At 40.4% G+C, this 13,001-nt stretch overlaps 1 protein-coding gene across 2 annotated transcripts; it reads right to left on the minus strand.

Moving 5' to 3' along the window:
• Positions 1–10: 10 nt before the first annotated feature.
• nipsnap2 (nipsnap homolog 2) lies at positions 11–12,503 on the minus strand. Of its 2 annotated transcripts, none has more exons than XM_077207548.1 (10): positions 12,348–12,503; positions 11,366–11,505; positions 11,225–11,270; positions 9,082–9,176; positions 8,847–8,917; positions 5,239–5,379; positions 3,973–4,004; positions 2,398–2,492; positions 2,184–2,267; positions 11–1,105 (listed from the first exon to the last, which is right to left on the minus strand). In XM_077207548.1, the coding sequence occupies exons 1-10, from the start codon at positions 12,437–12,439 to the stop codon at positions 1,041–1,043; spliced, it is 861 nt and encodes a 286-aa protein (XP_077063663.1). In that variant the 5' UTR covers positions 12,440–12,503; the 3' UTR covers positions 11–1,040. The 2 variants fall into 2 exon arrangements, with proteins under 2 accessions (XP_077063663.1, XP_077063662.1); XM_077207547.1 differs by having other exon boundaries at positions 11,366–11,517; positions 12,348–12,468.
• Between the last annotated feature and the right edge of the window lie 498 nt (positions 12,504–13,001).

Genomic DNA, 13,001 nt, shown 5'->3' on the forward strand with positions numbered 1-13,001 from the left:
CAACATGGAGTAGAATGATCATTTATGATTTATTGAGTACAATATTTAGTTGATTTGAAATATTTTGTGCTGTTAAATCCCAGAATAATCAGCGTACAGTAGATTGCGCATGCCGCGGTCACACAGAAAACAAAATCAATCTAAAAACCGGTCTGTCGGTGAGCTGCAGATCTGGAGACTTTTCACAACACAAAAAAGGCATGTAAAAAGCACATCTATGTAGAAACAGAACAAATAAAATACAGCGAACAAATAAAATACAGCAACTAAGTAAAATGAGAAAACTAAATTTTTAATTTTGCACACAACCTGTCCCCAGTGAGGCTTTTCCCGTCCCAGTTCAATCCATTTTGGACTGTTTTAATGGAGGATTTATGTTGACTCTTGACCAGGGGTTTTATCTGAAAATGTTGGACAGATTCTGCTGTGCTTGTCATAATGCACTATTAAAACCTGAAATCCTCTCCATGTGGGGGTTTATACTAACAGCAAATACATATCCAATAAATACATTAATAGATTGCAGCACTCGAGCGAGTTTAAAGTGTTTTCTCAGTAAATGTTTTCTGCCATTATTTTAATTCATCCAAGTCTGTATTGAACTAATGCATTCATACATGCTGTTTGTTTTGAAATATTGCAAATCAAAGATTTATCGGGCACCACACTGGAAAGGGTTAACGCTCTAAACTGCTAATGTTTATGGTGATTCAATGCACTTCACAGGCCTTCTTTCATATAATATAGCAACAAACTTTATTTAACAGATCTATGGTTGTGTTTTTCCAAGCCATGTAACAACCAGCTTTTAGATATGGCTAACGCATTACATCATATGAAGTATTCTCAAAACTTAGTACAGTAACAGCCTTCATTTCCACTGATTCAATTTGGTTTGCTGGTGCAACTTTTGGACAGTTTTTCAGATCAGAAGGAGTGTGTTGCGTGTTGTTGGTTGGCATCATGACGACAGAGAATATCCGGTGTCTTGGTCTGGCCTTCAGCTCACGGGGACGTAACGGTGAGATCTGATGGATTCATCACTGCATCGGAGACCCTTTCAGTGGGATCATTATCCTGGACTCCATGTGCTGAATGAGCGGCACTGAAAACAGATTCATAGGAGGGTTTACCACACAACACAAGATGCGACTGGTGACGTGTTGTACACAATCATTTAGTGTCACATTACAATGGACCAGTCAGCTGTAAGCTTGATGCAACAATTCAATACAAATAAAATAGACACTAAGTTTTCCTTTCATGGTGTCTTAGAATAGCAAAAGTTGCCTCCAGACAGAAAGGAGATATCTAGATGTAAAAGCTGCTCTTTTCTATTCAATAGAGCTGTCGGTGAATGTAAAAAGTCTGCAAAATTTCAAAGTCCAGATAAAATTATTGTCTCCTAAAAGAAAGAATCAATTCTGAACTGCTGAAAAACGAGTCGTCAGAAATCTCAGTCTCACTTCTTGTTAAAAACCTATGAAACAATGTAAGAAATTAACATAATGCTGCGCTCAAACACTGTAGTTGTAGAGAAGACACTAGGCTTGTTCGACTTGAACCGGCGCTGCACAGACCGATCGGTTGATGACATCAAAGTACCGCGAGAGCGATTAGAGAGCAGATGGCTCCTTATGCTTTTGAATCGCTCTCGCGGTACTTTGATGTCATCAACCGATCGGTCTGTGCAGCGCCGGTTCAAGTCGAACAAGCCTACTGTTTTCTGTGCTGCGAGACCACTTTGACACACTTCTAGACCAATCACAACAGTCTGGGGCCATCTGGCCAATCAGAGCAGAGCAGACTGAGCCATCTGACCGAGCAGAGCAGAGCAGACCAATCACAACAGACTGGGCCATCTGACCAATCAGAGCAGAGCAGAGTAGACCAATCATAACAGACTGGGCCATCTGACCAATCAGAGCAGAGTAGACATTTCACAACAGACTGGGCCATCTGAGATTCCGGAAAGGAGGGATTTAGAGAGACTGAATCTTTGAACGAACCGTTTTTAGACTCTTCGAGAAAATGAAAGTGTTTTTTGACCTTGGATGCATGTAAACAAATAATTAGGAACCTTTAAAATAGCATAATAGGGGCACTTTAAAGGACTAGTGTACTCCACAGCAGACCAGAGGAAAAGTCATTTAAATGGCCAACAAATAAAATAAAGTGTTTACCGGTGTAATAGACGACTTCATCCCAGCCCTCGTGTTGCCAGGCGGCGTTCCTCGTGTCCTCTCGGGACTGCAGGTCCTTGTACGCTGGAACAAACACACCACAGAAATGACCATGTGTTCCCGACACTGACACTGGCTGTGGGTGGAGTCAAGATCACAACCCAACAGTCTATCAGCGTCCGTGCTTCTGGGAGCCGTATGTGCACATTCATACCCCAAAGATGGTGGACCATATAGAGGCTTCCGATCTGAGAGAAGAAGCCGCCGACGGCCTCGCGGTTGTGCTGCCGGTAGCCGATAGCTCGCGCCCTGAGGAACACGTCAACCATCAGACCACCTCTGAAGTTACACAACTATACGTCTCTTCATGAAGGCCTGTTCACACCAAGAGCCAAACCAATCACTGACGAAAGGTCTATTCAAACCCAGAATGAAATGACTGGGAATCGAACTCATGTTCTTGTTATTCCTGGTGCCACATTTTACCATTTGAGCTCCCCTCGCACTTTGTAACACTCGCGGGTCAAAATGACCCAACGCCCTAAAATTATACTTACATTTTTTTTTCTCCAGAAAGCTTTTTGTTTTATTTTGATATTTTTATTCAATTTTTTTTTGTTACTTTTTATTTTATTTAACTTTAAATTACTAGATTCGATCAATAAATAAATATTATATAAGCACATTCCTCACATTCTTTCAACTTAAATTCAAAATAACTCACAATTTCATGCATAAACCTTTTAATTCAGCTCAAAATATTCTTCATTGGGTGTCATTGTCGACCTCTTGTGGAAAAATAATAATATAACAAGGTATTTCATGACTCTATCCACTAGATGGCGTTATAGCTCTATATGGAGCAGACAAGCTGTTCCTCTGGGTCCTAAAGTCAGTTTCACTAGAGGATGCATTCAGATACACGTGTAGACATTATAAAATCATTTTTTGGTAACATTTTCGGGTCAAAATGACCCATAGGAAGGATATTAATTGTTGACGAAAGGTGTTTTCGCAGAATCACAGAAACGCACTGTCAATCAAGCCGATTATTGGCTCTTGATGTAAACAGTCCTCTTGTGGACAGACTATTCCTGGATTATTAGTATTGATCATAATATGTTGTTATTGTTACAGCACAAGTTATTATGATAAAGTGATAAAGAATACAGACAAAAGCTTGCCAGAAAATGCGACTCTTTCAGCTGATTCACCAAGTGACAAAACTACATTACATTTCCCATAATCCTATGCAGCAGCATGACAAATCATCATATCATGCACCTTACATAGTAATTATGACTTCTGAAATCATAAGCACTCCTACGTTTCAGTTTAGCACATCACATGTTCTGCAGCATTCAATAATCTATCAAATGCTGTATATTACACCAGTGTGTGCATATAAAACACTTAAATCTCTATGACTTGAATTGTGTGCGCTTTACATATAATTCAGGCTTGTGGCATCCCCCTTTTCCAACACAGATCTGAACTTCAATGGTTGTAATTCGTACAGATTAAGTGAAAGCACTTAAAAAAAAAAGGTGTAAATCAAACGTTGCTCCCCAAATTTGAATTTGATATCACAAAAAAATTTGACTTTAAATCCTAAAGTACTTTTTCCATATTAACTCAATGTCCAATTTCAAAACGTTTTTACAGGATGAATTCTGAGTGTTTAGCGATACCTAATTAATGATGATGACAGGAATATGTGATGGGAAAGGGCAGATAACAGGCGATACAGGTCTGTAGTGTTAGAGGAACAGATTGCTTGTATTCTTACCAATAGTTGCCCCATTCAATCATGGTCCCGGGCTGCAAGACAACAACAGAAAGAGACAACTGTAAATCTGGACACGCTGAGATCTTAAACTAGGACCGGTGATGATGTACAACATCCACAATGACTTGTATTATAAAATAAAGCAACATTACGAACCCAACAAGCTGAAGAGCGTGTCTTAAACAAATAGGCAAGTTCGGTTCTGTTTCATTTAATCATTTCCGAACTGATTCAACCACGGCCCCTTTCAAAATACAAAATACTGTGATGTCAGTCATCGGAAATTCTTTAAACGCTGCGCCGTAGTCTTTATTTAATCGCATGAGAAGCGCTTAAGTTTCACTATCTGTTCAAAGATATCCGAGTGAAAGGCATAACGGATGATCACACAGAACGTGTTTTGCTCTTAAAAAACCAAGAGCGGCAGCGCTAGTGAACGGAAAAGAGGGTTTCCTTTGAAAAAGCTGCGAGACGCGGCTCAACGGTCAAAGATGATCGATTATCGCATCTTTAAATAAAAAAAACATTAAAAAGCGTAGAGTAATCGCATCATCTCCATAAGGCTTTATGATTGGCCCAAAGCAGACTTCTTATGTCAGCGCGTTCTGACTTTGTACGTGCAAATACTGATAATCTTGATTCTGCGTTCACACAGAGCACTTTACCGGTAATTTACTGGTAATGTTACAACTTCAATTCAATTCAATTCAAATTTATTTGTATAGCGCTTTTCACAATACACATTGTCTCAAAGCAGCTTTACAGAAAGTGCATTTCGGAAATGTACATAGAAAAATACAGTTAGTTAATCATGTATTAATTTATGGCATAACATATCGCCGGCTTTGAGTCGTCTCTTCACAGGCGTCGAGTCGTCTCTTCACAGGCGTTGGGGCATCTAAAGTCTCCGTGAGAGGCTTCCCCAACTTCCCTTACCTAGTTGCTCCAGAGGCGTGCGACCTCTGACATATAGCAATTGTAAGTCGCTTTGGATAAAAGCGTCAGCTAAATGAATAAAATATAAATGTAAAATGTACTAGTAAATCGCCGGAACCAATTTGCTGGTATTTTTGAAAAGGTCCTGTTCACACATGATCTCCTACCGGTAGATTACCAGTAAAGACAGCATGTGTGAAAGCGGCTTATGTTTCCATCATCACTCAAAAAACCGTATATGCATCTATTGCTGTTTACAACTGTACCCCAGACGGTAAGTAGAGCACATGCAGTGGAGAGGCTAGAGCAAACACACACACACACACTCACCCTCAGCTGGTAGGAGCGCAGCTCGTAGATGTTGGGTCCGTCTCTGGGCACGGGCTCGTTCCAGAAGCTGAACTCCAGCAGCAGCTGATTCCTGCGGGACAGGAGCATCTGACCCCTCTCCTTCCGGTACTCCAGGAACTCCTGCGCTCAACACACCACGTGCATCAGACTGACGGAGGGATGATGCAGTGCAAGTCACCGTAACTTCTGAACCTTTAAAGACAGCTGTTCATCGATTGTATTTGTTTCAGCTGAAGCCGTCAGCCCACATTATTTCACATGGTTTAACAGAGGTCAAAAACTATGTTACCCATGATGCTGTGCAGAGAACTCCAATCAGAGTCAAAACCCGCCTGAAGATGTCGTTAGCTCCGGCCATTCCCATGAAACAGCCAATGACAATTGCGTCGGTCTCCCTTCACAATATTTTAATGTACTGTATATATTTTGCAATAAACTTAATATATGTATAAACTATAATAATATTTTAATATATATTCGTTCACTAAAGCCGTTATGATTCTCCTCGTAGCTGATTGGTTCGTCTCATGGCTTATAATGCTTTAAACACTTTTTTGAAATCCCTATGGGAAAAATGAATGGTAAAATCACTTCTGGAACTGATACCGCTGAAAAAGTGGGCAGGAACTAATGCACTCTCTGGAATGCTTGATCCTGATTGGCCAGTGGTGTTATTCCCCAATAACAACCGTCGTCAATAGCAACGCTGAAAGACATCACCCATCCGGGTATCAGAAGCAGTGTTGCCAGATTGGGCGGGTTTGAATTTGATTGTGCAGGTAAAAATAGGTTTGGGCGGGTGGACAAAATTTAGGCTGGTTTGGGGTAAATTCCCTATTTTATGGGCTAATTGGTTAATAAACACAGCTCAAGTGTGCATGCACATAAAATCAGTCATCATGACGTTACTAACACACAGGCCCACGCAGAGTCGGCTGGCGTTGTTGGCGTTTATGCTGCGTTCATGTAACGGTAGTCTCAAGATGACGACACGTTATATACGACGTTATATATTCGGAGCGGTTGGTTCACTTCTTGGCCCTGGGAATCATGCGTTTCATGACATCACTGTCAACGCCTAACTGAATCTGCAGCGCTCACGTGGGAGAAGCAGGAGCTCACACACAACTCCTGTCCTACACTCACCAGCTCAACCACTACAGTCAGTTCAACATGGAGTGAACGCACTATACAGTAAGTTATATCTACAGTAAAGAGTGGGAGACATGGGTTACACCAGTGACTCGAAGGCTCTTTATAAATATAACAAACTCAGAGCAACTTTAAACTGTCTAGACTGTCCTCTACTCGCCCCGACAGCTGCTGAAAGAGCTCTGGATCAACCATTAATCTGTTTAGACTGTGCTAAGAATGTTATGCTCTACAATATGTACTTCACGTACTAGTTCTGTTTGAAGTTTAAGCGCATTATTATTGTCATCAATTTTTAACACAAATGACACATTTTCAGCTTTTAAGGTGTGCGCGAGTTTTAAAGTTGATGAATTTCTTGACTGCCGTTTGCAAATATATTTCATTTTAATAGTAGAAACATTTTTTGTCATTTGCTCATTTTCTTTAACTGTATTTGCCATGGCTCGATCGGTTTTCCTGTTGTATTGTTCCCCTGGCAGGAGAATTTCATCATTGCTATAATTTTATGTTGCCATCGTTATTTAGTTTTAAGGGAGTAAATGGTACTGTGACCCGATCTGGCAGCACTGAACTGAAGCTGTCGTCGCTCATGTTTCTCGTAACACCACAGACTTGCTCTCGCTTGTCTCATACGAATACAGCGGCTGCCATCTTGTGTCTGTTACATTTATCGACTGTATTGAAAATGAAATCAACTAACAGTACTGTGATATTGTTGCTGTGTTCATCTTCTGCTTTTTCAAGTTTTGCACAATAATAAACAGGAACATTTTTACAGCCGTTTCATCTCAAATCAATATCTCTTATCCCCATAATTATTATAAGCTGCTAATAAGTTATTTTAATGTACTTTATCCCTTAAAGGTGCAGTGTGTGATTTTTAGCGACATCTAGTGGTGAGCTTGTGAATTGCACCCAACAGAAGTTACGGTGGCCGACAGGAAATGATGTCTTCGTCTGCGACAGCAGAGAATAGCCTGTTAAACAATGAGGGTTCTTTACAAAGATAAAGTAAGAAATTATGTTCACTTAATTATTCAGTAAAACGATATGATATAGCGAATATTATTGTTACTTGTTCATCATTGTTTCACTGTTTTATTCGCTGACTTTAGCTATAGCTTCTTTGCACGAAGTACAACAGTGTCGAAACGCGTTTTGTGCGTTCAGGGCCACTGTAGAAACATGTCGATGTATGGGGACCCGCGGTGTGTGTGTAGATAGAAATGAATAATTCTAATTTGGATTTGATCAACTGGTCTCTCAACGCAATTGACACCATCTTCTCGACGAGAAGCTTGGGTTCGGGGGAACCTGACTGCCCTGCCGGGACGTTCACAGCTGGCTACACGATGGACGCGTGGGAGAGGTGGCGGGTCGTGTGTCTGGCGGCTCTTTCCGTGGAGGACATTGAAGATATCTACCTATTCGGCACCATGATAACAGGTCTTCTGCTGATTGGATTAGGCATTGCCCTGGTTTATCGAGGAACTATGCAGACGGTGACACCACAAGGCTTCCCGTGATGATTGAAGCGGTGGGCAGAGCTGTCAGCACTCAGACTGGGTCTATGAACCACAATATGGATAACATCATGGAGAAGCTCACAGCTTTGCAAAGGCAAATGGATCGTTTCAGAGACCAAAATGGACCAGGAGAATAGCCTGTATAAATTGAATGCGGCTACTCGCCCCAAGACCAAACAATCCCAATCTTATCTGTTTCTGCTCCCCCCTACCAGCACTGCCCTTGGCCAAGGCCGCTGCTGGAACAACAGCTCTCCCGGAAGAGCACTGCAGTGAGCCGCTCTTGCATTCCTTCCCCGACTCCTCAGACACCTGCTGATTGTTGACTCTGACATGATCATGATCAAGGTTGTCTCCATGGCAACTTGCTGTGTATCGCTACGACAATCCTGCGGACTGAGGCTCCTAGATTATGGTGCTGGCTTAGCGACTCTCTCCAGGCCTACACACACATGAACTTACACATACACAGATATGCACCTGCCCCCCACACCCCATCCCACGCCTTCGCCGCTTCGTACCCCCAGTCTGACAGGCGGGTCTGTGACCAGCGCCACAATGGCTGCAGGACCGGATGCTGCTTGCCTGGGCTGGACTAACTCCATCCCCCACTCAAGTATCCGTGTAATAAGCGGGATAATATACATCCAGCCGGCAGTTATCGCAGAATAAACCCCTTCAGGCTGATGCAAGACCTGATCCTGATCACCACATCGGGGTTATTCTGCGATAACAACCGGCTGGATGTACATCATCTCTTACTTATTCAATCAACACAAGTATTTGACAAAACACATGCCATTTTTGCCATGCATATTAATACTACAAAACTCAATTTGCAATGAAGCAGCAATTCTTGGTGTATATTCACGACACAAAAGCATAACATTTCTGGTACTAGATTACCTTGTTATTCTTCAGTTTATTCATGACTTCAGTAAGAGCTGGATATCCTCCTCTGTACCGCCACAAGTGCACTACATAGTGAACCAGATGCAAATGTCACAGTGTGTCAGCGCTCACGAGAAACACATCTCTCTCATATATATTTATATATTTAACCCTTTCGTGACCATCCGACCCCGACGGAGCAGAAACTCTCGTTCCAAACACACTCTATTGATGGAGTTGAAGTATTTACCAGCTTGGTCTTGCTCCCCGTACCAGGTGTTCCACGTGCCCACCAGCTCACACGGGTAATGCTTGTCATCATGGATGGACGGCAGCACCTCGTTACTGTGGAAAAAGGTCACATTTCCTGCAGTCAGACAGTGTGAAGCGTGTGTCAACAACTGTCCCTGCAAGACCTGCACTAATAAAATACTATACAAGTGCCATAGGGCAATGTCTATGGTAGCATACAAACCATAAAGTGACTAAAACAACTTTGCAGTTCATATATTACAGTTATGGACAAAAAAAGTTTTACAAATTGACAAATATCACATTTCAGTCTTTAAACTATTTTTTAAGAAGATGGACGAGTTATATTGAATAAATTAATAATCTCATATACACACTCACCGGCCACTTTATTAGTTCAGCTACTCAACAACGTAAATATCTAATAAGCCAGCAACTCAATGCATCTAGACATGATCAAGATGATCTGGTGACGTTCAAGTGATCGTCCGAATAGAGAAGAAAGGTGATTTGAGTGACTGTGAACGTGGCATAGTTGCAAAGTTGATTCTGCGCTACTTTGATCGAATATTTGGTGTTTTTTTTTTAAAGTTGTAGATTTAAGTAGCAAGTGAGAATCAATAAAAATATTTAATATATTTTGAAACAAAGGTCTTCTTAATGATTTTCAGTTCTGTTAAAGCAACATTTTTTTTCAATAACGAAAGAATATGTACAAGTATGGTATTTGAGGTAAAAGGCATAATAATAAACATGAAAATATACAGCTGAATGACTTTTACATTTGTTGACATGACATGGTTAGACTCAGATGGTAAATATCATATATTAAGTTTGCTGTACACCTATATATATTAATATACAAAAATATATTAATAATATAATATAGTACAATAGCATTTATTGTTACTACTGTAAATCTATGTTAAATTATTACTGGATCTCAATCAATGCTTTCCGAACCTTTACTTTTTAAAATAATTTTGTTTCTGTATTCTTAAAATGAACATTTTAATGACAGTATATTTATTGAACAAAAATGAATTGAGAAAAATAGAGCAAACTCTGCTAAGGTGATTGTCTTGAACAAGTATTAACTTAGACATTATTACAAATAATGCTTTAACCCACGTGTCCTCGTCACCTCATACATTTATATGATTTATAAACAAACAAAAAAAACACTTTTATGATTAATTTATATGACTTATTGATGGTTTCTCCATCAATGTTCAATGCAAACACATATTTTTTCTGCAATCATAGACTATAGGAATAGTGAAAAGCAATTGTTTTCTTAAGGTGTGCCTCTAGCCCTGTTGTACCCTATATGTAGATCTTTTAGATAATATCTAAGATAAATAATAACATGTGTTAAAATGATGAGAAGAACCCTAAAACGCTTTATAACCTGCAGACATGCACCAGTTTGATACTGTAAATGTGGTCTGATGTTCCACGATCAACAAACACAGTGAGATTCAGATGATCGTTCGCTCATTTTTCCGGTGTTTGTTGACATCACTTTAACGAAGTTCAAAAGTGACTCGTTTGTGGCAAAGACAAACACTTTAGCTTAATGAAACCTTCAACCTGTAGATTGAGCAACAGCGACGCGTTTTTACTTTAAACATGCAGTGTGCAAGCATTTCATTAAATCATAACCTTTTCAAATGTGATAATCACATTGTCCCCAAATTTAAAACCTAATGAAATGATAGCCAAGACCTTTTCTTAAACCAATTCAGCGTTTGGTTTAAGACTTTTTATTGCCTTTTTGTTTAAGCACCTGCATTGTAAACTAGAGAACTTTTTTCACCAGAACACTGTCTGGTTCAAACGCTTTGAGACATTCAGACAGGTCTGTGTTTGACTTCAGCGTGCGATTGCTGAAGTCTTGTCGAGGTCTGCGTGTGTCGATGCGTAGAGCAAAACACAGGAGGAATGGGCTTTAGCGGACTCCTGCCAGTGTTGCTGCCAATCACGACAGGAATAGAAAGCAGGACATTTAGTTTGAACTTCAGTAGTCAAACCAGTTTGGTCTCAAGACTCTGAAGACATTAAAAACAGCTTGATTTGTGTAATTAACACCAGACAGCTTCATCTGACCTGGTTTGTTGATGTGAGGAATCCTGACTCACCAGAGTTTGTTGTACGCCTCGAGACACTCGGGCTTCACGTTGTGAACTGCAACACAACAACATATACATGTGAGTCAATGAAAACATCACATTGGCATTGAGATGTTTCACAGCGGAGGACAAACATTCAGCAGAGCTTACACTGTATTTTGTACAGGTTGTTGTCCTCTTTCTTGGCTAACAGATGGGAGTGAGCGTCTTTCCTCGGATCCACCTTCCGCACAAACAGTGATTTGAACCAGCTGTCCTCTCGATGCCGGTTAGTCGACGCTGACAGACCCCTGAAACATTCGCTAAAGCTCAGTTCACCCCACAGTAAAACTACCCCATTATTTACTCATCCTCAAGAAGGCCTTTATTAACCCTCTGGGAGTCGTGTGGATCACTTTTATGACGGATGGATTTGCTTTTTTGGCCTTTAAAATCTAAAGTTACTATTCACTCCCATTATAAAGCTTGGAAGAGCCAAGACATTTTATAATATAGGCATAACTTCTATTGTGTTCATCTGAAAGCAGAAAGTCATTCACGTGCGATGACTTGACGGCGAGTAAGTTATGGGATCATTTTCATTTTTGGGTGAACTAACCCTTTAAACTGATGCAATAGACATATATGTTACTTTGCATTATGAAACCATATACACATTTTTATTTTCCCATGTCATTGCAACATAATCTAAGTAGTCAGTAAATGTGGTTGTATTACAGGACGTCATAATGATGTGTTTCTAATATTGTGCATGTACCATTCATCAGTTAAAACTATTACAACCTTCATTAACCAGTGCATGAAAACTGAAACGCCAAATGTACATGTTGTGTTTATCATAAAAAACACACGTGATAGTCAGATATATTACTATGACCTTGAGAGAAGTGGATTGAGCGCACGTTCACGCGCCTCCTTCATTTACATAGCAAACTACAACAGTTGAGCTGCTTAAACACACACTTTAAAGTCAAGCACATAGTGAAGATTTCGATGTTTGAATGCCTCTTAGAGTAATCACACCTTTACTAATGCGCCTTGCGTTTCAAAACTCCCGTAAAACCGCGGTATCTGCGCACTAAAGCACTAATCACGCAGATTTATAACGTGTAATTGAGATAAACTGACTGACCTGATAACAGCAGGAACGTGTCCCTTCGCCCGGCCCGTGTTTCTAGCCTGATACAGGCCCGAGCAGGAGCTCTGAAGGACTCTGGTCGCCATCTTCCACTGAGAGGACACAAACAGCAGGAGAGGAAAGAGTTAAACTCCTGCAGTGCGGCGCGGCGCCGCGAGAGGGCGCGATAGAGGCACGTGAGATTCACGAGCGGCAGGGAGGGGGCGCTATAGAGACGGGTTTTAGTTTATTATATTTTATATTTTGCTTCCTTCGTCTAACAGGAAGGCCCCATTGAGATGAAATATATTCTTCCAGGAAGTCCTGGTCAAGATGGCTCTATTAAGTTTCTCATAAAAACACAGACACACAATTTAAACAACAAATAAAATAAATAAAAGATAAAATAAAGATACATAAAAATAGCAAGATCATTATTTCAGTGCACATCACAGGTTTTTAAAGACATTAATAGAGAGAATTGATTCTAACAGGCTTGCATATCCAAACCAATGTGCAAAAAAAAAAAAAAAAAAAGATTTACCAACATTCAAATGATACAGAAATCCATGATCAGCTGCGCTTCTGTATGTTTTCTGACAGATTATGACTCGCGCTTCCCACAATTACAATATTTGACCTGAACATTTGAACCCCAGTATAAGCTTT

Source organism: Siphateles boraxobius, unplaced genomic scaffold (genome assembly GCF_051911475.1).
Source record: "Siphateles boraxobius isolate OS27281-9 unplaced genomic scaffold, OSU_SipBor_1 6, whole genome shotgun sequence".
In the NCBI taxonomy this organism is placed as follows: Eukaryota; Metazoa; Chordata; class Actinopteri; order Cypriniformes; family Leuciscidae; genus Siphateles; species Siphateles boraxobius.

Excerpts from the sequence above, each read along its gene's own strand:
- nipsnap2 (XM_077207547.1), bottom strand. The coding sequence starts at position 12,439 with ATGGCGACCAGAGTCCTTCAGAGCTCCTGCTCGGGCCTGTATCAGGCT. Across the intron at positions 11,518-12,347 it reads CACGTTCCTGCTGTTATCAG|CGAATGTTTCAGGGGTCTGT; the intron begins GTCAGTCAGTTT and ends ACTGAGCTTTAG. Across the intron at positions 11,271-11,365 it reads CAACCTGTACAAAATACAGT|TTCACAACGTGAAGCCCGAG; the intron begins GTAAGCTCTGCT and ends GTTGTGTTGCAG.